The sequence below is a fragment of the Panthera tigris genome, chromosome B1 (assembly GCF_018350195.1).
Source record: "Panthera tigris isolate Pti1 chromosome B1, P.tigris_Pti1_mat1.1, whole genome shotgun sequence".
In the NCBI taxonomy this organism is placed as follows: domain Eukaryota; kingdom Metazoa; phylum Chordata; class Mammalia; order Carnivora; family Felidae; genus Panthera; species Panthera tigris.
Window position 1 is genome coordinate 17,032,156 of NC_056663.1, and position 26,253 is coordinate 17,058,408.

A 26,253-nucleotide genomic window follows, 5' to 3' on the forward strand; every position below is an offset into this window, starting at 1 on the left:
GACAGGGGATTGTAGGTCATCAATGCTGCTAAGTTCTGACTTGCACTTGGGTCTCTGCAGACTAAGTTCTGGATTCCTCCTAAGATTTTGTCTAGTAATTCCCCATTTCCATTAGCCTTCAAAAGCATTTTATTTGACTGGGTTATGGGGGGGGGACCTTTGCCTTTAAGACAAAAGTAGTTGACATTAAAATTCTAGACGGCAACGGCATTAGTTGAAAGAAGTCTTTAGAATACTTTCTGTTAGTTTGAAAGGAAGGTCTGTTTAATCTCAAAGAATTTCTATGCAAGTAAGACCCTTATTCCACTTTTACCTGGATGGACAGAGATAGTTTGGAATTTTTATATCATTTCAAAAGCTTTAGAGATTTCACTAACTAGCTAAACCCAACTTGGGATGCTGTTATTTGGTTTCCCAATGAAGTATTGCTCTCATTAGAGTCTTTCTGTTTCTCTGAATAGGGTTGGAAGGTTATCATTATGGTCTTTTCATTGAAGCTTTAGGATAGAGATGGGGTTTCATGGAGTAAACAATACAGAGATGTAAGGACCTTATATAACTCCACATATCGGTTTTCCATGAAAACCTGCCTTGGCATAAAATTGCCCTTCTGTGTTGGAGCTTCAGAGAAAGCAGTGTGTCATAAATATGCACTTTTTGTGTAACTGGAATGTAATTCATTTTAAGTGGGAAACTCAAGAAAGCAGCTAAGGACTCGTTCTGCCAAGACAGGTCACCCAATCTTGGCAACAGATGAAATAAAAATGGCTGAAGAACCGCCTTCCTGATAGAATGCCACAGTAGTCCTTAGCACTCTGCGTAAACACCTCTTCTGAGTCCAAATCCCCCTTAATTTTCTGCCCCACGGGACACAACGCTGTCTTCTCTCTTCTTTTCAAAAAGTGTCCAATTAGTTTATATGGAGCTAAACTTCAAAGCTACATTACTTCACTATTCTCTCACTGTCTCCTTCAGTAAGTTCTCTTTTTCCATAGTTCCATTTCCATAAGAATTTGGAAAACGGTGTCCAGCGTTCCTAATCCTGGGTCACCTCTCCTCACAGGCACTTGGCCACTGGGGATTAGGTCTTCCACACTTTCAGAAACGGTTCAGATAATGGCAACCTACGTGTAACAGACATGAAATGAGAGGGTCTCTGTCTCCAAATATTAAAAGGCTCAAAGGAAGCTGGTGGCGTTTTCTAAGCTCAGAAGATCCCACTCCTATCACCGCATTGTCACTGAACGAAGTCTAGTATCCCCTCTGATACCAATAACTTCAGAAGGATCTCGAATGGAGGCAAACCTGTCTCCAGGTTTATTTCTCCTTTCATCTTCACAATGTTCCTTTTTCATTTCTTGTTAATGTTTATTTAGTTTTGAAGGAGAAAGAGAGCACAAGGGATGGAGAGGCAGAGAGAGGGAGACACAGAATCCAAAGCAGGCTCAGGCTCTGAGCTGTCAGCACAGAGACTGACATGGGGCTCACACTCACTAGCTGTGAAATCACGACCTGAGGGGCGCCTGGGTGGCTCAGTCGGTTGAGCGTCCGACTTCGGCTCAGGTCATGATCTCGCGGTCCGTGAGTTCGAGCCCCGCGTCGGGCTCTGTGCTGACAGCTCAGAGCCTGGAGCCTGTTTCGGATTCTGTGTCTCCCTCTCTCTCTGACCCTCCCCCCGTTCATGCTGTCTCTCCCTGTCTCAAAAATAAATAAACGTTAAAAAAAAAAAAATTAAAAAAAAAAATCACGACCTGAGCCAAAGTTGGACACCCAACCGACTGAGCCACCCAGGTACCCCAAGAATGTTTTTTTTTAATTTATGACTGCATTTGTAAACCTAAAATCGTACTTTGCTTTCCTATGAAGAATTAGAAGTCTTCTCTGAACCATAAAATTATCTCTCTAAAATTGATGTATTTTTTTGGTTTTAGTTTTGCAAGGGAACTAAAATTTATGTAAATCGGACTTTTAAAACAGATGATTTGGGGGGGGGGGCTGGGTGGCTCAGTAGGTTAAGCATCCCCCTTCACCTCAGGTCATGAGCTCAGGATTGTGAGTTCGAGCCCCGCGTCAGGCTCTGGGCTGACAGCTCAGAGCCTGGAGCCTGCGTCAGATTCCGTGTCTCCCTCTCTCTCTCTGTTCCTCCCCTGCTCATGCTCTGTCTCTCTCTCTCTCTCAAAAATAAATAAAGATTAAAATTTAAAAAAAAAAGGCAAAGAGAATTGACGGGTTAATTTTTGATTGCTTGCAAAAGCTAGACACGTGACTTCCTAGCTCCCCTTTTGTCTCCGATTGCGGACTCTAAGGAAAGACAGGAAAGCTCCATGTTTCTCCGTTTTTTTTAAAAAAAAAAATTAAGTTAGACTTTCAGTGTTTGCAAGATGAATAAAAAAGGGGTTGGCGTCTTGGAACTGACCATATCAACATAACCCCGGAGGAGGCGACTTGATACAAAGGGAAACTGAGTCTAGGAGCGCTGGGCACCTACAGTCCGCGCCTTCCTTTGTCCCCACCCCCAACAGGTGACGTTCCCCGGGGCCACACCGCGCATCAAGAAGCCACCAGACCTTCCCCGTTTTCTTTGTCGACTGTGAGCCTCGAGTTAGGCGAGAATTAATGATTAACAGCCGATGTTTGTCAGTGTGGTTAAGAGCAGCTGTGGTTACCAGGCATCCCAGTGTGAGGGGCCAGTTGCTAAGCCACACAAATTCAAGTTCTCTCTCAGTCTCTCTGGGGGGGGGGGAAGTTTTGAAAAATACACGGTGAAATAAGACAAAAAGATGTGTTGTCTTGAAAGAGCGAGCAACTGGACCACTTTAGATACACCGAGCTTTTGAGAGCTCTCGCAGGCACTGCTGTAAGAAAAGACACCGTTACACAACATCGGGAATCGGGAAAAGTAAACATTAAAGTTGAGTGAACGTGTCCTGCCCAAGCTCATTTAGAGGAGGATGAAGACCATTTTGGAAGAAGAGAAACCGTCTTGTTGAGAAGGTGGCAAACAGGCCAACAAAATATTTTCAGGTACGATTTCAAAAATTCTTTGATTTCTCTCCAGCAAATTTTCCTTGAAGTGCCTTTCCCTACCATGGGCGGGGAGGGGGGGGGGGTCTTAAAAATCTTTTACAATAATGATTGATTTATTAAAATTTATCTGACTCGACATTTTGGAAGCTTTTATCCCCAACCAATTTGAGAGGAGATACAGAATGAAAGAATAATTTGTCATCACTAACAAGTATTTGACAAATTAGAAGGATTTTTAAGATCGAGGTTAAAACAATAGCAAGTCTTGATGCGTCTCACTGATAGTGAGTTTTTCACAGAGCAGTTAGTTCGATGCTTTGTGAGAATAAGTACATTTATAGGTAATGAAGACGGTCTATGGATATACTTGCAGCAGACTTTTCTAAATGGTAACGTCGTAAGTAGAAAGTCATTTAGAGCTTCCGAGAGGTACAGAGAGAGACTTCAAAGATGGAAAGAAAGGAAACAAATTGGAAAAGAACACAAAAATGGAAAAACGAGTTGGGGAGGGCTCGGATGACAACAATGAAAAATATCTGGTTAACGGTGAGCTGGAGGCACTGGGGAAGCAGAGATGGGGGGACTCCCCCCGTCCGCTCTGGGTTCTTCAGAACTAGGAAAGTCTTGAACTCTACGTGCTATCATCCTGGGGAGTGTCCTAGGATTTGGGGAAGGTAAAATTCAGCATTAACGTAACAACCTGCAAATACCGTAGAATTCACCACTCCTCTCCCTCCCTGTTTCTTGTGAACCCTGATGTCAGTGAACTGCTTATAAATTCACTTTGCATGCTCTAAATACAGACACATTTTTCTTTTTGTAGGATGATTTTATTATATCGAGTGGTACATTTCATTTTATTTGCCTCAGTTTCCAGTGGTAAGTAGAGCTTAAGCTCAGATAAGAATTGGAAACAGCTTAATTTCCTGCTTTGAAGACTGGAAAACAGAAGGGCTTATCTACAGGCCCACACCATCTACTCCATGGAAGGACATTAAATCATTTTATTTTTCACTTAAGGGCTCCAGGGGTTTTCAAAACAGGGAGGGCAATTAAAGAACAGGAATTGGTCATAATAGTAGTAATCTGGGTCCATATGTATAAGTCGTATCCAAATCTGTACCTCTGTTTATATCCAAATCTGCATCAGTCATGACAATTTGGTGGTAATTATTACTTTCTTTGCATTGCATGGTGGGATTTCCGTGGACCATGAGAACACTTCTAGGTGCAAACAGACTCTTAACTAATGAGGGGCCACCTTGCAACTCCAAGGAAGCCGCCCGGAGCTTGGGGAGAGGGGGCAGGTTTCTGTTCACCTCCGGGTCACTCTTGGGTAGCTGCAAATCTTGGAGAAAATTATCCTACATGCAGAGGTTATAGTTGGGTAAGTTAGAAGGCGTATGTGGTGGGTTTTGAGCACAGGCTGTGGCAGGGATCCTTGACTCTCTTTTTCCCCAGAGATCTCTTTGGACTGCGTTCTCAGAGTCATGTTTTCGAAGGCGTAAAGTAAAAATACAAAGGATTGCCGAGAAAATCAATTGTATTGCAATATCGTTAGTGAAAATGTAAAAACAAAACGAAACAAAACAAAACCTGATACAAAAATAGATGTGCTTCTTATTGACACATGATGTAACAAGATTTAGCGGTGGGTCTAAAACTGCAAAGTAATTATCACCACCGAGCTGGTGATATTATTTGAGGATATTGGCAGCTGTCATGTTTTCTTTTTAAATCTGTAATCTTAGTATGACAAAGCAGATACTATGAACATTGTGGTTTGTTACATTAATGATGGAAGGCTGTATCACGTTTTGGGTAGAGGTTAGTGAAAATAAAGTTGGAATTTTCCCCATCCAAGACCCTGGCTAAATCTAGTGATAGTTTTAGTGATAGTTTTCACTGCTCTGTACCTACGTACTTTCCCACATACTCATTGGTATGTTTGTTACTACGATAAATATTTGAGTTATATTTTATCCTTCCCAAAGTATTTCATTTTTACTATAAGTGTATGTATACATTTATATATATATAGCATGCATATGCTACGTATATGAAAGATATCAAGAAGCCTTCTTAATGGCAGTGTACTAAGATTAAAAACTACAACCTTTTATTCAGTGACTGAGTAATAATGACCCAAAGAGCCATAAGCTGGAATATTAAATATCTCTTTCTAGAAACGGAAAAAAAAAATCGTTTCTTGTCCTTTTGGCTAAGATCAAGTGTAGAAACAGAAAAAAAAAAAAAGGGAGGGTTTTATCCAACTTAGCTTTTAAAAAAATACCTGTGTGTGGTTTCAGCTGGAATGGGAATTCAGATATTTTTCTGAGAATCTACAGTTCCTGTTCCTAAACTGGCCCATTTTAAATAGTGAGGTGATACAGTGTATCACAGCCAGGGCCATCAAACACTATTGAAAAACCATCACTCCGGATCTTTTGTTTCATATAAACAAGGAGTTTTGACAAACAAGCAACAGGGAAAGGGAAAAGCAGGCGGCCCCTTCCAGACTTGGATGTGACCCTAAGGAACATCTTTGGCCAGGAAAGCTCTGAGAAACTATTCAGTTACCCTCAAAGCACCCTCATCTCCAAGATAATCCCTCAGAAGCACAGTTCCATCGAGGCAAATGTGCCATTTTGCGATTTCTTTTTCTGTCTGAGGCTGCTCATCCAATCAACCAACTTCAAAGTGTTGATTGCTCTGATTTCCAAGTTCAGGCGCATTTCCTGGGAAGTAGACCTACTTCGCTTGCCTTTGTGAGATTATTATCTAATTCGATACGTGCAACTAAAGCCCCCAATAATTCATGCCACGTATTACATCACAGAATGTGTGACTAAGCTGTTCACAGATACCGGCTTTCAAGGAGGAGACGTGACTACCATTTTCACACCAAGCGCCAAGCACTGTCAGCTTATTTGCACCCACCATCCGAGATGTCTGCTTTTCACCTTCATGGCTGAATCGTCGTCGGAAGATCCTACCAGATGGTAAATGTTCGCGTTTCTGCACAGAGGAAGTAGCTTTCTGGGATGATTACTTACCAATAAGTATTCATCTACCATTTTTGAAAATGGAAGGTTAATGATGGGAAAACACGTGGTCCTTCAATTGAAATATTAAGTATTGCAGGAAAAAAAATTGTGCCCAGGCAGATCAGGGAGGAGCAGACATGCCTCTCAGTGTGGACTTTCTAGCTCCTCTGTGGTCTAGATTTTAGCGGTACTCTTATTTCTCTCCGCTGTTATTACGCCTCTTAATCGTTTTGTTCCTTGCTTTTTGATTCATTATTGATATTTGATATTATTCAAACAGGTGCTTTTCCTTCAATTATTTTATTAGGAAATAAATATTTATGGGGCGCCTGGGTGGCTCAGTCGGTTAAGCGGCCGACTTCGGCTCAGGTCAGGATCTCGTGGTCCGTGAGTTCGAGCCCCACATCGGGCTCTGTGCCGACAGCTCAGAGCCTGGAGCCTGTTTCAGATTCTGTGTCTCCCTCTCTCTGACCCTCCCCTGTTCATCCTCTGTCTCTCTCTGTCTCAAAAATAAATAAATGTTAAAAAAAATTTTTTTTTAAATATTTATAAATGTAGTTTGAAAGAACAGCACAGTGATCCCCTGTCACCACCAAGTTTTTTGTTCGCCATTTGTGCCTTATCTATATCTATCTATCATCTGTCTATCTTTCTATTTAACCATTTGAAATAATTTGAAAACATTATAACATTTTACTCCTAAATCTTTCAACATACCTTTTCCTACATAAAGGAAACGATTGTAACAAGAACCCTTTTATAACATCTCAGGTGTCCCCCAAATATAATTTATAGCTATTAACCAGTGTTAATAGCTATATCTGTATAGGACACTTGGGGACACCTGGCTGGCTCGGTCGGTTAAGTGTCCGACTCTTGATTTTGGCTCACGTCATGATCTCATGCTTTCATGAGACTGAGCCCCACATTGGGCTCTATGCTGACAGTATGGAGCCTGCTTGGGTTTCTCTCCCTCTCTCTCTCTCTCTCTCTCTCTGTGCCTCCTCTGCTTCCGCTTTCTCTCTCTCTCTCTCAAAACAAATAGATAAAAACATTAAAAAGACTTTTAGGACATTCCATCCACCACTTTTGTTTCCATGTTGAACTTGAACATTCAATGATGAAGCTTTACTACAGAGGTAAGTAATCAACATGTTTGTGTATTATTGCTGCATTCATAGATATTTACATAGTATCCTGAACTTAAAAAATTACTACTCTGGAGTCTACAACAAGGGTTGGCAAACTTTTTCTTGACAAAGCCGGGGTTGAATATTTTAGCAATGATGGATCCAGAAAGTCAAAGATATTATAGAAGTGCTTCTATAACTATTTAAAATGTAACCATTTAGCAATAAGACTCCATTCTCAGCTGATGGGCTGCAAAAAACAGGCAGAGGGCTGCTTGACCAACGGGCCATAGTTCACTCCTGTTTCCAGTTAGTAGGGAAAACTGTAGGTGAGCTCTTAAGTGAAGGGATGTTAGAATGGAAAAAAACAAACAAACAGCTTTGCTAAGAAAATATTTGTTTTGGCATCAGATAGAGCAGTTTGTTTCTTTGTCTCTGGTTTTCTGTGTGCTGACTTTTAAGATCCACTATTTTAAAACGTAAGTTCTCACGCAGGTTTACTTGTATCCTGAAAGACAGTGTAACAGAAACACTGCCAAGGGTGAATATGACAGGAGCAATTTCTGGATATTCTTTCAAGCAATGCCCACATCAAATAAGTGGTAAGATGTCCTATTAGAATTCGTAAACACTTAGTTACTATGATATATATATATATATATAGTTATATCACATATACTTTTATGGCTATAAAACAAAACCCTGCGGTGTGGACTTAGAGTCTCCTAATGAAGTTCTTTCAGGGAAGAGTCAAAGCTAGCACGCGCACTCTGTCCCCCCTTCATTAAAATTTACCCAACTAGAAGGACACGTCTTACTGTATCAGTTCTCATCATTCATCTTTCTCTTCCCAGCTTAAAGTTTTATATAGAAGTCCATATTCTTGTAATGTTTATTTATTTGTGAGACAGAGAGAGAGAGCCTGGAGCCTGAGCAGGGGAAGGGCAGGGAGAGAGGGAGACACAGACTCCGAAGCTGGCTGCAGGCTCTGAGCCGTCAGCACAGAGCCCGACGCGGGGCTCGAACTCACGTGCTGTGAGATCATGACCTGAGCCAAAGTCAGACGCTTAACCAGCTGAGCCACCCAGGCGCCCCTGTAAGTCCATACTAAACGTATTATTTCGAATCAAAGGAGCAACTAGGAAGGTTGAGACGACACTTAACCGTCAAAAGATCCTCCAATAGGTTAGCGGATCAATCAGTCAGTGGAGTTAAGGAGACAAGGGAGGCCAGGGCAGAAAGTTAACACAGCAATTTACAAGTCTAATACTATTGCGCCATAAGAAGGGCATTTTCATTCTTTTTCTGCTTCCATGTGAGCGTAGAAGTTAAGCAGATGAAGATGAAAACAAAGGACTTCTGAGAAAGAGTGACTGGAAGAGTGGAAAGAGTAAGTCAGGAAGGGCAGTTGCTAACGTAGCACCGTTCAGGTTGGCTCTGGAGTCTGGAAGACCGCCACGTTGTCTGCTTTTGTCTCCAGCTTGCCACAGGAATATGTACGTGGACCTGGACATGAAGGGCATGAACTATAAGAGCTTGATGACCAGGGATGCCCAGGAATGCCAAGAGAGATGCACAAATGATGTGCACTGTCACTTTTTCACATATGCAACGAAGCAGTTTCCAAGCACGGAGCATCGGTGAGTGAGCCGTAGGCTGAGCCCGCGGACAGTGAGTAGATCGTCGCATTGTCTGATGGAAAACAAAATTTCTCCTCGACTTGATGCCAGAATTTTTGTTTTCAGCCCCCAAACGACATTTCTAGAATAAGTACAATGCTAATAGTTTTCTTCACAGAAAGCAGCAGAAATGCATTTCCTTTATGTTAAGGACTCTGTCTTTTTACTGACATTGTTGTATCTGCTTCACCCATCGCCTGGCTAATTTAAAAAGTGATACGTTTCTTAACTGGAAGTTTTGAGACAGTTACAGTTGATCTGACTACGTCATTCCCAGCCTAAGGATTATAGAACCGAAGGGAAAACCTACTCAGACCTCTCTAAGTAAGAGTTCCTTATCTAAGACAGAATAACTGAAGCCCATGTGAAGTGTTTTAAAATCTACCCCAAACTGGATTTTGAAATATGCTGGAGATAAATGTGTGAGAATGTAGAAATGACCTGATCTCTAATGATGAATCGGTGTTCTCGTTAAAAAAAAATTTTTTTAGGGAAAAAAAATATCACTAACTTTTATATTTAGAAATTTCTGAGATGTTCTAGGGTTGTATAGGAAACCACACTGATCTAGAACCCAACAAAAAAAGGAGAACTAAGTTTAAATGACCATTATTTGGATTCCCTTTTGGGTTTTTCCATGCCACTCTCCACATTCACAAGGAGGTGATTAATATAAATAATAATAAAGCATCCGTCACTCCTTCCAAAAACGACAACGATAAAACCGAATGCTCAGATTTAGAAGTAAGTTTTCACGTTTTGTGTTTGGCTCAGCTCAAGCTACATCTTCTTAACATATTTCATGTCTGAGACTTAACACGACAGGGACAGCACGCCAGGAAATGGGGAGTAGAGAAGGGCTTGAGAATTCATTACTTCCTACCTCCGATTCTTCAGGCCGTCCTCTCTCCAAAGCTGTCATTTAAGTGATGAAAACTAGAATTGACAAAATTCAGGGGCCCCCCAGGTCCTGGCAGAGGAAGGACTCAAGTCCTGCTGTCCAGCATCAGCTTGATGCTTTTCAGAGCAGATCCTCAGCTGTCAGCCCAGGAACTCTCTAGACTGGAATTTCGTATCGTCTCATGTTGTTTCCTACATGTATTTCGACGAGTAAAACATTTTCTCATTTTTGTTTTCATTCAGAAACATTTGTCTGCTGAAGTACACCCACATGGGGACACCAACCAGAATAATGAAGCTCACTAAAGTGGTCTCTGGATTTTCACTAAAATCCTGTGCGCTTTCTAAGCTGGGTAACTGTTACTTTCTCGGCGAGGTGGTTTAACCATTAAATAGTAGGTGCGGGTGGTAGGAATGAGGGGCCTGACTTAGGACACCCATGTGCGCTCCCTGGTGAAGTGGACCAAATGATCTTTTACCTTCTTCGTGTGAAAAATGTCATCATGTCCCATGTAATTAGAGCGATATTTGAATTTAAAGTGTAAAATAATCACTCCAGTTTTCCGAATGAAAAAAATTTAAAGAGCTTGGGATAAACAAACTGTGAAAAGAATTGTTGTTAAGATTTTAGGTTCAACTTTAGGTTCCCTGCAAAATGGAGGGGAAAGTATGGGTGTCCCATAGACCCCTGCCCCGGGGCACATGCACAGGTTCCCTTATTATCAACACCCCCCGCCCCCACCAGAGTGGTACATTTGTTACAATCGATTGACATACATTGACACATCATAATCGCCCCAGAGCCTGCAGCTTACATTCCAGTTCACTCTTGGTGTCGTATATTCCATGGGTTTGGATAAGTGTATAATGATATCTATCTATCATCACGGTATCGTACAGAGAATTTCTACTGCCCTAAAAACCTCCTCCGTGCTTGGCCTACTCATCCCTCTTCACCCCGCAACAAACTTTTTATATGGAATTTACAAATACTCTAGCTGGGATTTTACTGATTGTATTGGGGAGTTGATTTCTTAAACATGGTTTCTTCTGTCGTACAGCTTGTATCAGGGACATTTTCCCTAGTACGGCATTTGCAGACAGTAACATCGACAGTGTCATGGCTCCGGATGTCTTTGTCTGTCGCCGCATTTGTACTCACCACCCCAGTTGTTTGTTTTTTACCTTCCTTTCTCAAGAATGGCCAAAAGAATCTGAAAGGTAAGGAATTAAGATGAAGATTCATGCCTTAAGATGGCCGATTAAGGTCCATCCTTTAAAAACTTCTGAGCAGCTACACATTTAATCTAAATGTCTGCAGAGGACAGGCCAAAGTTGCCGGGAAGAATGCCTAGCCCCTCTCTCTTTGCATTCGCCACCTGATGACCGCAAACCTGAGGTTACCGAGGACTCTTGTTTTCTTGAGCTGAGGGAGGTCTCTGCCTGCAGCAAAGGGAGGGTTGCCTCGTTCTGAACGGAGTAAAGAACATAAGGATGACCCTCAAGGGGCAACTTAGTCCAGTGCCCAGTTGGAGATCAGTGAACCTAGAGTAGAAAGGGCTGGGAGTATCGGGGAAATGTCAAATCTGAAGTGAAGAGAGGTGGAAAGGAAGGCCTGTATTAATGGAATTGGGGGTAATTGTGGAGGGGTACTTGAGAATTGAGATGCTGTTTTCCTACCGATGGGTATCAATCCAGGAAACCATGCTGAAACGTGGGAAAGGTCTTTGATCATTACAGGGATGTCTGCTGGGGTTGTCGTTCCTCATTAATAAGATTCACTAAAACAAACAAACAAACAAAAACAAGAAACCAAAAACCCCACTTAAGAGTGCTTCAGAATCTCGATGCTCTATATTATCTGAATGGGAATTCTCAGAGCCCCCGGTATTTGCCTGACTTGGCTGTTTGCGTGAGGAATGGGTCCCCCAGAATCCAGCTGGGTTAGGCCCTTGAGGTCCTTGTCCGTCAAGCAAGCCTGGTTTTCCATTGAGTGACTTTTGGAAGCACTAGTTTGGTCCCATGAAAATATATCTGTTACTTTCATTTACTCAACGATATAATTTATTTGGTGCCTACTGCATACGAGGCACTGTTCTAAACACCAGGGATACCACTAGTGAACGAAAGAGACGAAAACCCTGCCCTACTTGGACAAGAGTGGAAGTGATAGAGAAGTCATCAGGTTGGGATGTATTGTCCAATGGGGAGGCAATAACATCTGTTGACTGGTTGTCTGCTCTGAAGGAAAGAGTCAGTGAGAGCTCTTAGACTTTTGGCCCAAGGAATCGAAAGGATAAAAATACCCATGACTGGGATGCAGATTTCATGAGGCGCAGATTTCAAGAGGGAAGAGATGCCCAGGGGACCTCCAGAGAGAAATGTTGATCTGGAAGTTGTAAAGGGAAATCTTGAACTAAGAGGAGAGGTTTGTGTTCTGGATCTGTGTCTGGGTGTCACTAGCATAACCGCTGGTAATTGAAGGGACTGAATGCAGTCAGAGAAGAAAGGGGGTTCAAAGACTGCATTATAAATGGCATAAATTAGAAAGATGCCTAATCACTGCTCATTTTCTTTTTTTACTCCTTTTATAACATTCCCGGTCAATACCTGTAAGAGGGGTAAAACACTGGATCCTCAATACAGGGTGAGAGGGGAACATGAGTGCTAGAAGCCAAGACTTGGCTTTTTAAATTGAAATTAATTAAAATTAAATAGAACTAAATGTTCATCTCCTCAGCTGTATCAGCCACATTTCAAGTGCTCAGTAGCCACATGTGATTAGGGGCTATCGAATTGGGTGGAACGAGCATGGACCGTGTCCATCATTGCAGAAAACTCTATTGGACAGCACTGCTCTAGACTGTGATTTGGGGCTAATCAGGAAAAGTTGTTTTGTTCCAAGAAGAGGCTGCTTGTACGGAGCCTGTGATGAATGCCATTTATCCGCGTCTGAGCCTGAAGCAACTCTGGATAGCAGATTTCTCCAGAGCATGAAAGTTACGGAATCTTTGAAATGGGCGAGGAGTGTTGAAAAAGAGGAGAGAAAGAAGGAAAATGGTAGGAACACTGGCGATAGAAACAGCTCAGAAAACTTTTGTGGAGGCAAGTGGTATCCTGTTGAAGACCTGTCTACAACCTATGGATCATGGGGTCTGACTCAGTGATGTATGAAGAGTACTTACAAAATGAGAAATTGTTCACTCTTAAACACACCAACATGAGTTGACTTTTGTACGTGTTATAAAAACGGTTCTTTTCTTTGATATGTGTTACATGATCCATTTATATTCCCTCCTCCCCCCCCTTTTTTTTCTGTTAGAAATCTTTGTCTCCTAAAAACATCTGAAAGTGGATTGCCAAGTACACGCATTAAGAAGGACAAAGCTCTTTCTGGTTTCAGTCTGCAAACCTGCAGGCACAGTGTCCCAGGTAAACAATGGAGCCACTCTCTCCTGATCAAGACCAACAAAACCTAGGTCGACTCGTGGTAAGTTTGGTGTCTTGTACCTGATGTGTGATTTCCTGCCTAGTGTTCTGTCATTCCTCATTTTACCACGACACTGATTTCTTGGGAGAAGAACTGGACATTGTTGACGTGAAAGGGCACGAAGTCTGCCAGAAAATGTGTACCGACTCGATCCGCTGCCAGTTTTTTACCTATTCGCCATCTCCAGAATCTTGCAACGGAGGGAAGTAAGACGTACAAAGAGTTGCACAGATACTCCCGTCCCATCTCCTCGAGGGGGGTGTTATGTTTATACTCTTCTGTTTCCCACCTGCAGGGGTAAATGTTACTTAAAACTCTCTTCAAATGGATCTCCAACGAAAATACTTCATGGGAGAGGAGGCATCTCTGGATATACGTTAAGGTTATGTAAAATGGATAATGGTGAGTTTAATGGCACGCGAGAAAATACATCTGAAGAAGTTATTTTATAACAAATGTATCATGACTCTCAGCGTCAATAGTAACCGCAAAGGGGAGAAAATTAGTACAATAACCAACTTAGATACAATTTTCTGTTAGTTTTACTCCTGTCATCCAGGCTGACCATGTTTTAGTGGTAAATATTGGGCCTCAACTAAACTCTGCATTACCTAATATTAAGTGAGTATGGGTTTTAATTGGACACATGTATACAGTTTATGGTGAGACTCAGGCTCAGTCAACACTTTTATGTTCAATTCCTACTATGAAGGCTAACTATCTTTCTTATTATCCTTGAAGATTGAGTATCGGTCAGGAATTTGGTTAATCAGATTATTTATTTTCTGTCCATTGGCCATTACTTGGTATTTAGTTGAAACATAAATAACTACCATATGTTTGAAAAAATTTGTATGTATTCTAGAAATAAAGTAGCTCCCCTTCAGGGGTCTTCATTGTTTCAGATCCCCTGCAAGTATTCTGCATACTTATGAATATTGGCAAAAATTTACAGTAAAACTCTATTTATTTCGAACAATGATTGTCACAGGGTGGAAAGAAAATAAAAAGATTCTCTAGATTAAACAAGACCTACAATATGTGTAAAATGTGATACAAATTACACTGAAAATAAGATCAGCTGTGGCCAATTCTAGGGGCTAATTTCTGAGCATAGTACTGAGGGATGGTTTGTGGGCAAACAGAATGATCTCCAGACAGAATCTCCAACAGGAAACAACATTATCGCACTTTTCTCTAAATTACCATAATAACCTATGATGGCTTTAGTGCTTACTAATTCACATAAAACTACATGTTTTAGACTTTTTTCTTGCTTAATGTCCGATATTATAATGTACTATCAATTTAAGATTCAACTGAGATTTAATGAGTAAAATAGAAGTGAAGATTATAATTTGTAACAGTTTTCAGAGTATAAAAATCTTCTGTGTCAGAATTATTTCTCTACTGAGAGGAGAGTAAATCCTTAACTTCTGAGAACTTGTTTTGTAACATGTACAATATTGTGTTCAATCTAACATCCTAACAAGGAAACCATGTCTTCCTGGAGTACAGAGGGATCTGATGGCCCAAACTCCTTTAAAATGCCAGAATTATTTCTCTACTGAGAGGAGAGTAAATCCTTAACTTCTGAGAACTTGTTTTGTAACATGTACAATATTGTGTCCAATCTAACGTCCTAACGAGGAAACCATGCCTTCCTGGAGTACAGAGGGATCTGATGGCCCAAACTCCTTTAAAAAGCCAGTCAATTAAGGTGTATCTCCTATATTTTGTTTTCCTTACAATATATTTATCTAAGAAGGTGCATTTATGATAATTCTGTTGTCTTCGTTCTGCTAAGCACGAGAAGGGACGCTTGGCAGATGTTGTTGTCAGTGATGTTGACGTAGTTTCTAAAATGGGAACCAACACTCAACACTTGAACCCATCCCCCACTTTCCTTTCATTATGTTCTTCTCTGATGAATGTATGGATTCTGGCGTATGAAGGCTACAGAATATATCAGGTGGAGATTGATAGCTGAGGCAGAGAATACAAGATAAAGGAAAAGAAAATCTTAAGACTTTTTAGTGCACCTTCTGAAACTAGATAATTAGGTTTTCCTGCACTACATCCGATGAAATAATACCCTAATGGGAGGGGATATATAACTGAGGTGACTCTCATATCTTACACTATCATTGGCCTTCAACGTAACTTTCTGAAGATACAGAGGAATTGCTATCAAAAGAAATGTTTCCTAACACAAAATCTAATGCTAAACACAGATATTTGCAGCATTTTGTTTGAACTGAGAGACAAAATAGAATGAACATCAAGACCTATCATTTGTCCCTAAGAAAGGCACTATTGAATTGTTTATAACATATTTTAGTTACTGTATACCCATTCATTTTCCTAAACTTTGCCTTTCCTCGTAAATCACAAGGGCTTCCCTGTAATTCCAGAATCTAGTCAAAATCTTCAAAATGTTTCTCTGAAACGAATCTCACCCTATCCACCCTCAGGTGAGAACACTTTTCTCAGTGTGCCAGCCTGTTTAAGCTTTCACAAACACACCCAGCTTGTTTCTGCCTCTGCTTGCTACCAACTGGAGTTTTCTTCAAGACTCCTCTCTTCCTATCTGAAGTTTGCCCCAGGATTATATGTCTATTTTCCTGTTCAGAAAAGAAAGTCCTAGAGAGATTGTTCTACACCCACACAAAACCAGGGAACAGACCATCAAGGACTTGGCTTTTTTTTTTAATTTTTTTTTAAGTTTATTTATTTTTGAGACAGAGAGAGACAGAGCATGAGCAGGGGAGAGGCAGAGAGAGAGGGAGGCACAGAAGCTGAAGCAGGCTCCAGGCTCTGAGCTGTCAGCACAGAGCCCGACACGGGGCTCAAACTCACGAACTGTGAGATCATGACCTGAGCCGAAGTCGGACGCTTAACCGACTGAGCCACCCAGGCGCCCCAAGGACTTGGCTTTTGACTGCTGACCCTTTTGCTAACTTCACACTCCTCCTCCTGTAGCTAAGGACATGAAGCCTCCCTGGTCCTCTGAGCCATGCTAGTCTAAGTGTGGTCTGGGTGTAGCATGTTGACATCAGCAGTGAGCCTGCTAGAAAGAATTTCAGCAACCTCCCGCCCCCACACTGGATCAGAATCAGCATTTTAAAAGATAACCAGGTGATCCATATGCACATTAAAGTATGAGAAGCATTGCTCTAGAATACTATCGTCCCGGAACACCTCATTCCAATTCCATCTAGGTTACTGGGGCAGATCTGGCCAGGGCTCCCATTGGCAGGGTGGGTTCTCATTTGGCGTGCCAGGAAGTAGGAGCAAAAAGGACCATCCTGCCCAGGGCAGCTAAGACAGGAGGAAACAGAGGGGGTAAAGGTGAATCAAAGTGCTTGGAAAGTATCAAGGGTTGAACCGGGAGAACCCCAAACTGTCAACAAAGCCAAAAGGAGAAGCAGTTCACAGACAGAAGAGCAGCCCATGCTTGGATGGTGCCCAGCTGGAGCAGGAGACTCTGGGACCAAAGGTCAGCCTGAGCAGAAGATAAGAATTGGACAAAAGCTGTAAACTGAGAGGAGGGTGCTCACTTTTCTTTATGACAGTATTTCTTCAACTTCAGCAAGGCGGGTTGACATTCAGATTTCTAGGCTCCATTGTCCAAGTTTCTGATCTACTGGGTCTGAGGGGAGCTCAAGAAGTTGCATCTCTAAGAAATTCCCGAGTGCTGCGATGGGTCCAAGGGCCACACTTGACAACTGCTTTAAGAGAACCATCAGGGTTAGCAGATGAGGGAGGAGAAGACTGCCACGCAGGACCGGATGAGACATTCTTTGGGAGCATGTCATTAGGAGGTGACTTAGTCATGCAATTTTCCTGTGCAAGCTTTGCTTGCTGAGTTGATTATAAAATTTCTTCAAGTCAAGGTCGTGATAAGGTACTGAATCGAGGGCAGGTTTTCTTCTCTTTCTGCCTGAAGGGACATAACTGCTGATGGAAAAGGAAGACTTAGGAAGCCACTCATTGCAACCCTTCTGTTGTAGTGTGTACGACCAAAATCAAGCCCAGAATTGTTGGAGGAGAGGCATCTGTTCATGGTGAGTGGCCATGGCAGATAACTCTGCATATCACATCACCTGCCCAGAGACACCTGTGTGGAGGCTCCATCATTGGAAACCAGTGGATACTAACAGCTGCCCACTGTTTGATTGGGTCAGTACCATTACCGATTTTATTAGTTCCCCGGGGATCGCCCGTATACTGAAATCTGTCATTAGCATTTTAGTAAATATTTTAAAAATGTAAATTACCCTATTTGCTACATTAAATCTCTGTAGTTAAAAAAAAAAAAAGGCAAAAAGAAAGAACAGTTATGGTCTACCAGCATCAGATTAGGTGTAGGAATATGATGGCATATTATTCTGCTTTCCCATTTAAATGCATCCACATGCCCAGGGGTGTTCTTGTTATTTCCCATCAGAACATATCATCTGTGCTTGTCTTGGCATCAGGTCCAGAGCCAAACACAATGAAAATTTCCCCTTCTCTAAATTTGTCGTTCTCTCTCTCCATCTTTCCACTCCTCTCCTCTCCCCTCTCCCTCTGCTCCCTTCCCCTCCCCTCCTTCTCCTTCTTGCCCTCCCCCTCCTCCTCTCTCCTCTCTCCTCTCTCCTCTCTCCTCTCTCCTCTCTCCTCTCTCCTCTCTCCTCTCTCTCTCTCCACCCCCCAACCCCACTGCCACGTTTCCAAATACAGAAGGAAGAGTTCATTACGTATCCTCAGATTGGATTCCCTACTTAGGTCAATTTTAATATTGGCCAAACCTAAAAGCTCCATCAGGAGAGTATATGTATTCCAGGGAATTTTAGTTGGCCAAACTTCCTCTTTGCACTTTGGTATTCTCTGAGTTTCCAGACATGGTTTTGTGTGTTTGTTTTTGTTTATACTTATGTTATAACTCAAAGATATGTTTGAAGTCAATAGCCTCCTTTACCTTTTACCTTTTCCATATGGGAAAATGGAGTACAAGAAAATCCAAGTGAATTTCTCAGGTTGATAGGTAATCAATGGTAGGGTTGAAACTAACACCCGGAACTCTTCATGGTGGGGGACGGGGGGAGTCAGGGGGCGGAAGGGAGGAGGAGAGAGAAAGAGCGTGAGTGTGTTTGTGTGTGTGTGTGTGTGTGTGTGTGTGTTGCAGGGTGAAAAGAGCATTCATTCATTTTTATGTGTTTAATATAGTAAATGCTCACCCAGGACCTTCTACAGGAGGAATATGTGAGTGAAAAATTTTAGCATGAAATCACTTCTTTCCGACAAAAAGTCTGCCGCCGGCAGAAAATATTAGTAATAGCTAGGTAAATAACAGTATAGCTCAAATGTTTGGGAATCATTTGGTAATGAAAATTTCTTTTCCTCTATTGTTTATTCCTTAGGTTAGAGTCACCTAAAATCTTGCGTGTCTATAGTGGCATTTTAAATCAATCAGAAGTTAAAAAGGACACAGCTTTCTTTGGGGTTCAAGAAATAATAATTCATGATCAATATGAAATGGCAGAAAGTGGGTATGATATTGCCTTGTTGAAACTGGAAACGGCAATGAATTATACAGGTGTGTCGAATTTTAAATGGAAAGTTGTCTACAATGATGGCCTAGATGTATTGTTTAACACTGCCAGGTTCATGGCCTGAGCCCCACAATCTCCAGGTGGTATGATCATGAGAGAGGGGCTACTAAGCTACTCTTTTAGTCTGCTAAGACCGGTGCTGTTCCCTGATCGTTAAATCTTACTATGGGGTGTGGGTGAAGCGCTGAGTTTTCTCCAGGATTCTTCAGGTTCACAGAATGACCCAACTCTATAATATATTGGAATATTAAAATGACCTATATCTCCCTTTTAGGGGCAAGGGTCAGAATGAGTAGGCAATTTCTACAGGGTCAACAGACCTGGTTAAAGAGACGAAGTTAGGAGGGAGGGCTGTGCCTTTTCTCTTCCTTGTTCCCTCCTCCCAGGATACGTGATGTAGAACGCCGAACACAAGGAGAGAAAGTGAATGACGATGAGGCACAGCCCGAATATAATAGAGAACACACTGAATAGTAGAAAGTGAAAGAAGGGAGTCTCTCCTGGGAGAGAAGATGTATTTTGTTTCTGATGACTAAACTATGACTTTTAAAATTTAGATGCTCAGAGACCCATATGTCTACCTTCCAAAGGAGATCGAAGTATAATATACGCTGAGTGCTGGGTGACTGGATGGGGGTACAGAAAACTAGGAGGTAAGAAACCATGTTTCTGTGTGTGTTCCACCCTAAAGATAAAGAACATGGTCTCGTCTTAACCTTTTCTGCTCTGTCAAGTCCCACAGCTAAAATGTGAGTAAAATAATCACATTCTTCAGCTACAGAAAGCATGCTAATGAAGAATGAAGAGACAAAATTACCCAAGTGAGGAGGATCCCCTGTCTGTTTGATTGGAAATTTTAAATATGACAATCTCTTTAATGACTAATTTTTTGTAATGAAGTTTAGTGTGAAACCTAGCACTTTTTTATTAAATGTCATAGCCTGTTATCCAATTATTTTCTCTGGGAGGTAATTCCAGTCAGACCCATGCTTAGTTTTAAACTGAATGTTAAGAAACAATATATTCTCTATAACTCTGTAGTTATAAAAGGTCTAGGAGGTAAACCTAGTATTTTTTTTTTCTTTCTAGATTTTTGTATCGGTACGCTTTTGATTTTAAACATACGTGTTTATATTATATATGTGATTATTCCAGTCACAAACCAAAAATTTTTTTCAGACAAAATACAAAATACTCTCCAGAAAGCCAACGTACCCTTGGTGACAACCGAAGAGTGCCAGACAAGATACAGAGGGCACAAAATAACCAATAAGATGCTCTGTGCAGGCTACCGAGAAGGAGGGAAGGATGCTTGTAAGGTAAGAGTGTTTTCGGCCATTGAATATATTCACATGAGAATGTTTAATGCATTTAAGAAGGAGTCTTCTTAAATGGTTCCCAGAGCAGGGAACCACGGCCAATTTGTTTTGCTTACAGTGAAGTTTATCAAAGGGCCAAGAACAGAATTTTAAATGAAATCACTCTGAGACCCATGCATCTAAGACGAGAAGCATCTGAACCGATCCGTGCACCTTTTTTTTTCTGCCCCCCCCCCATCACAGGGAGACTCGGGGGGCCCCCTGTCCTGTAAACACAACGACGTCTGGCACTTGGTGGGCATCACCAGCTGGGGAGAAGGCTGCGGTCAGAGGGAACGGCCCGGGGTTTACACCAATGTGGTTGAGTACGTGGACTGGATTTTGGAGAAAACTCAAGCGGTGTGAAAGAGTCCCCAGATGTCATTTGACCCCTGAAAGGCAAACCAGAGTCTTCCCGGGAGGAGGGTTTTGATTTGACTGAAGAAGACAGACACCGAGCCGCCATGTTCCTCCGCGCGATCCAGGGTCAAGACAGTAAGGCGTTGAGGGGCCTTGGTATTTGTGAGCCACACGTCAAAAGACACAAGCTGTCATTTCCACAATTCCCATTGTATGCTAATCATAGTTTGTTTTCAGCATCCAGTCTCTTGCCTTTTGATCACACCTTACTGAGCCAAAGAAATCCGAGACGGTGGTATTTTTTAAGATTAAAGGATTGCCAGATATACCAGGAAAGAAGCGAGTTGTGTCACCGGAGGCTTGGGTAGAACGGCCAAAGCAACCACCATAAAGAGATTTGTTAGGTGAGAAATGGGGGCTGGAGAGAATGGGGACAAGGACCGTCACCATCAACTTGCAAGAATCCGTACTCTGCCTAATTGAGTATCCTCCTTCTGTAAAGGAGGAACTTGATGAGATTCAATGGCATGTTTTCAGAATGATCAGGAATCTTTGTCATTTCAACTTTTAATATGTTTCTGAATTAGTTTGGGTAGACATAAGCCATCAGCGAGCATGAATGTGGACTCCAGAATTTCTGTATGGGAAAGGATTAAAGATAGTAGTTTACCTGGAAGTGGTAGCTTAGGGGAAGGATCTTTTTTTTTAATTTCTTAAAACATTTATTCGTTTTCGAGAGACAGAGCATGAGTGGGGGAGGGGCAGAGAGAGAGGGAGACACAGAATCCGAAGCAGGCTCCAGGGTCTGAGCTGTCAGCCCAGAGCCCGACGAGGGGCTCAGACTCACGAACCGTGAGGTCATGACCCGAGCCGAAGTTGGTCATTCAACCAACTGAGTAACCCAGCCACCCCGTCTTAGGGGACGGATCTTAAAAGTTGTACTTGCCTAGAAAATTATAGGTGTGTAGATTGTATACTTAGTCAGTGTGATTCTGGGTCAGGGAGGCTGATAGAAATGAAGGGAGTAAGCTAGAACCTTCCTAAGAGAAGCTGCCACTGTGGGTGTAAGTTTACAAATTGACCTTTACAGATAACAAAGGGATTGGACAGAATTCAATACAAAATACATCCATACTACAGGGAAAAACCACTTTGGGAACAAGTGGATGGTTATCACAGAGCCCTCATTACCTTCAAAACAGCTCCCTGTATACTAAGTACTGGGGTTTTCCCTTTAGTGTGAGTATTTGCCCGGTTATGGTTTCTGATGAGGTGCATTGACTAGAATCTGCACTGTCTCCACTGCAATTTTCACCCTGTGTCAACAACTATACGTCTCGTCCAAGATGAAAAATATCTATTGAGCACACTGAACGATGAGGACGCCGTGGTTAGCATATGTAACTATGTCCCTACTTTCACGGAGCCTCAGTCTAGTTAGCATGAACAATGCGAATAAGCCAATTACACAAGTATAAAATGATTTTACACTTGAACGAGAGGGATGCACAGGGCTCTATGACGAGAGAGAAAGAGCATTTGGGGGCAGGTTCAAAGATTGGGACAAGAAGGAGTTTGTGCTGAGGAAGACAAAACACAACCAAGGGCAAACAAAACCCCACGTCAAAAAGGCTGGGGTGGTATAAGGGGGCCAGATCTGAAACACTTGCAGATTCAAACAGGACTGGAACGGAAACTCGAATGCCATTGAGATTACCAAACAGCACTAATAATCGTCTCAGTATCTGTTTATTTACCTTAGTAGTCTTGATGTAACACTTCACAGTAAAGAAAAAAAAAAAAACGTTAGGATATAATTCCTCGGAAGAAGACATCTTTCCTTTATATTCCCCATTTGTGTCTTTTTGTTGTTCCAAAGGAGAGGAAGAAGCCTTCAAGTTGGAGGGGAACACGTGTCACTGATCCATTTCTGAATACACGTTTGGTGTTCTTTAAAAGAGAGACAGAGAGGAAAGAGCTTTCTGCAAAGTCTTTCCTGAAAAGTATTTGAGAAAAGCACACACGTTAGTTTTGTCAGACTTAACGTTGCAAAAGACCTCAGTTTTTGAGCAGTGAGTATATGCCCACGGTTCACAAATGAAATCATGGAAAGAAGGTATAAAAAAATACAGTGAGAAGGTCCCCTGGTCCGCACCAAAAGATGACACGCTCTGTATACTGTTCAGCACTGCTCTCTTTTCCATGTAATGTTTTGCCTTGGAAATAGTTCTGATCGGGACGGACAGGGCTTCCTGAGTCTGTGATTTTACAAAAATATGGTATCCCAGGGCGGGGATTCCACACACCAGCCCCTCCAGATGGACACTTGGGTGGTTTCCAGTTTTTTCTTCACTCATCCACATGCATGCAGGTAAATTTACAGCATGTATCCCAGAAGTAGAATTTCTGAAAACAAAACAAAAAGCATGACTGCATTTGTAATTTTGATACCTATTATCCAATTTTTCTCCAAAAACTTGCGGCAATTGTCTCCGCCATTAGCCATGTAAGAGAGGGTCACGCTTTGGCTAACGTTATGACATTACACTTGGGAATTTGCTTTTTAATTTTTTGATTTTGTTATTCTTGAGAGAGAGAGAGAGAGAGAGAGAATTCCACAAGGAGCAGAGAAAGAGGGAGAGAGAGAAAATCCCGAGTGGGGCTTGAGCTCACCCAATGTGGGGCTCAAACTCACGAACTGTGAGGCCATTACCTGACTCAAAGTTGGATGCTCAAACTTGGGAGCCCAACAGGTGGAAAAAGGTGTCTCATTGTAGTTTTATTTTTGCAATTTTCTTGATATGAAAGTCACTAAACATCACATGTATAAGGCTGTCAACTTACTAACAGCTTAATTTCTTATTTAACTGTTAAAATTAGTCGTTACCATGTTGACAAAAATAGAGCATGATCCTTGCGGTTTTATAAACATGTTAAGAATTCTTGCAAGAAAATAAAAGTTCCAGAGCTTCTCTGGCTCAAACTGGACAGTGACTTCGTGCTGTGAAAATATTGGTTGCCTATCCTCCCTGCATGTTACAGACATTAATTTGGGGGTAGAATTAACTCAGTTCCAGGTATGGATCCTGATTTGGGTGCCTCTGGCGAGGTATCCTTGCCTTGGGAATTAGTCTACTAGTGAGCAGGTTCCAGACAGCTGGCACGTGACGTCCCCCCCGCTACTGTGATTGGCTCAGAGATGTCACTCTGAGCAACATTTAAGACTTTGTCCAGGGGCACCTGGGAGGCTCAGTTGGTGAAGGGTCCGACTCTTGATTTCGGCTTAGGTCACGATCTCGTGGTTTCGTGGGTTCGAGCCCCACGTCGGGCTCCGAGCTGACTCTGCAGAGCCTGCCTGAGATTCTCTCTTTCTCTCTGCCTCTCACCAGCTCACACTCTTTCTCTCTCAAAGTAAATAAATAAACTTAAAAAAATTAAAAAAAAAAAAAAAAAAGACTTTGTCCAGAGGATGCCTTTCTCCTTCCCCTCCACGTGAATGAGGAGGCACTGATCTCGGTTGTGGTCAAGCACTCTTGAAAAGCCAGCCTGGGGCCCACGGAGACGCGGAGAAAGAAGGCCTGAGGCCTGACCGAGCTCTGGGCTTTCCTGTTTTATAGCAATAAATCCCCTTGCATGTTTAAGCCGCTTCAAATTGGGTTTTCTATTACTTGCAATGGAAACGCTGGAATGCACTGGCCCTTAATGACCTAAAGTAGCAGTGTTACCCTGACTCAGTTCGGTTTAGCCCACAGATATTAAGCATGTGGAGCTGTACTCTTCTGTGGAAAACAGTTCGGTGCATTCCTTCTAATTTTAAAAGTTCTGTTTTCTTGAATAATTTTGATTGTCAACATTCAAAGAAAGGTTGGTTGCGACTCTTGTTAGAGCTGTCTGGCTTTCTCAGATGAGTGGCTCTCCTGCACAGCCAATAATGAGGCCACACCCGGCCAGGCCTACTGTGGCTCTCACAGGCGGCCATAGGCTGCCATTGTCACAGACTCTGGGACGTGAACCCCTACTTTGGAATGAGGATCATGTATAATATTAAGGTCTTGATTTACGAAAGATTTTACAAAAACTAATTATATATGACCCACTTATGGCCTTACCTGTTGTTCAGCCGCATTAAAGCATCGGGGAAATTGATCCATTTTGATAAGGAGGCATTTCTCCCTCTGGTCCTGTTCAGTCCCTTTTCTCTGTTCATTCTCTGGGCTCTCTGTTGTGCTGACATCCCTTGCCTGTGTGCTTTTCCACACCCTCTACCAGCCTGGGTTAGAACGGGCCTTCCCCTTTCCTTCTGTGAGAGGATTTTCCACAATTTTTTAAACATTTAATAAATTAATTTATATCTGCAAGTTTATTCACTTATTTTGAGAGAGAGACAGCGTGAGTGAGGGAGGGGCCGAGAGGGAGGGAGAGAGAATCCCAGGCAGGCTCCCCACCGGCGGCACCGAGCCTGATGCGGGGCTCGACCCCACGAACCATGAGATCGTGACCTGAGCCGAAACCAAGAGTCGGACCCCTGACGGATGGAGCCACCCGGCCGCCCCGAGGATTTTCCACATCCTGGTTAACAGTGACTCGAAGGTCACCTTCAGAGAGTTCACCAGCCACACTGACGTTCCAGCCGCGCTTAATGGTGACCGTGTGTCATCAGAGTAGGTTCCTCTGTCAGTGGGCCTTCCTACGTGACGTCTGTGGGCCTGCCTGTTGCCCTCGGGAGGGCTTCTCTCTGTGTCAGGAACAGGTGGTCCGCGGGCTCTTCCCAACTCTGACTCGGGTGTGCGTGCAATGCCCGTTAACCAGAGCAGTCCCAGCTTCTTTCTCTTCCCTCCTGGGAGAACATTTCTGCCATTTCCAAAGCCATCCCATAGGGATGTACCTCTGTGTGTGTGTGTGTGTGTGAGAGAGAGAGAGAGAGAGAGAGAATGTAATGAATATTTAACACTCCCTTCAGCCTCACTGCCTCTCTGCGTCTCCAAGCTTCCCCTTCTTCACATGTGGCTTTTGTTTCCCAGGGCTTCTGTAACAAATTGCCACAAACTGTTGTAAAACAGCAGAAATGTCTTCCCTCATGGTTCTGAAGACTGGAAACCTACAATGAAGGTGTCGGCAGGGCCTCACTCTCTCTGAGGCCATCAGGGGCGGCTCCTTCCTTGCCTCTTCCAGCCGCTGGTGGCCCCAGGTGGCCCCCGGCCTCTGGCTGCACCCCTCCAATCTCTGCCTCCGTCCTCACGTGGCCTCCTCCCCCCGTGTCTCTTCCCCTCTTCTCATAAGGACACCAGTCCTGTCGCATTAGGAGCCCGCCTCCCGGGTTGAGTATATACCGCGAATAGTGTATCGTTTACTGTCAGTATCCATTTCATCCAAACGTTCAGAGGAGAGACTGTATTCAGATGAGTCCTACAGTAACTGGCACCAAACAGATACTCAGTGAACAGATACTCACCCCAATCATTACTCAGTAGTTCCCTCCCCTTTTCCCTTGTACCGGGCAATTTTGTCACGAATGTATTACTATACGGTGGGCTTTCCAGATGGAGATGATAATTGTCCAAGTGTGTGTGTGTGTGTTTTACCTAACACGGTGTTGTCTTTTATTCCCCGAGGCCGATTTCCCACCTCTCCCGACACGCCCTTCCCCAGCGACCGTGCACACGCT

General features: G+C 42.7%; 1 protein-coding gene across 1 annotated transcript; it reads left to right on the forward strand.

Moving 5' to 3' along the window:
* The first annotated feature begins 3,851 nt into the window (after window positions 1-3,851).
* Window positions 3,852-20,915, forward strand: F11 (coagulation factor XI). Its single transcript, XM_007098988.3, has 14 exons — window positions 3,852-3,906; window positions 5,867-6,029; window positions 7,700-7,806; window positions 8,685-8,844; window positions 10,027-10,136; window positions 10,845-11,004; window positions 13,106-13,215; window positions 13,317-13,479; window positions 13,569-13,675; window positions 17,287-17,455; window positions 18,679-18,854; window positions 19,428-19,523; window positions 20,050-20,189; window positions 20,433-20,915. Exons 1-14 carry the CDS (start codon window positions 3,852-3,854, stop codon window positions 20,592-20,594), a joined length of 1,878 nt encoding a protein of 625 aa, XP_007099050.2. The 3' UTR covers window positions 20,595-20,915.
* The last annotated feature ends 5,338 nt before the right edge of the window (window positions 20,916-26,253 follow it).

What these genes read in the sequence shown, in the direction of transcription:
- F11 (XM_007098988.3), top strand. Translation starts at nt 3,852, where the DNA reads ATGATTTTATTATATCGAGTGGTACATTTCATTTTATTTGCCTCAGTT. An exon ending in CTGCAGGCACAGTGTCCCAG is followed by an intron (nt 13,216 to 13,316) that starts GTAAACAATGGA and finishes TTTCCTGCCTAG; the next exon opens with TGTTCTGTCATTCCTCATTT. An exon ending in GCTGCCCACTGTTTGATTGG is followed by an intron (nt 17,456 to 18,678) that starts GTCAGTACCATT and finishes TTTATTCCTTAG; the next exon opens with GTTAGAGTCACCTAAAATCT.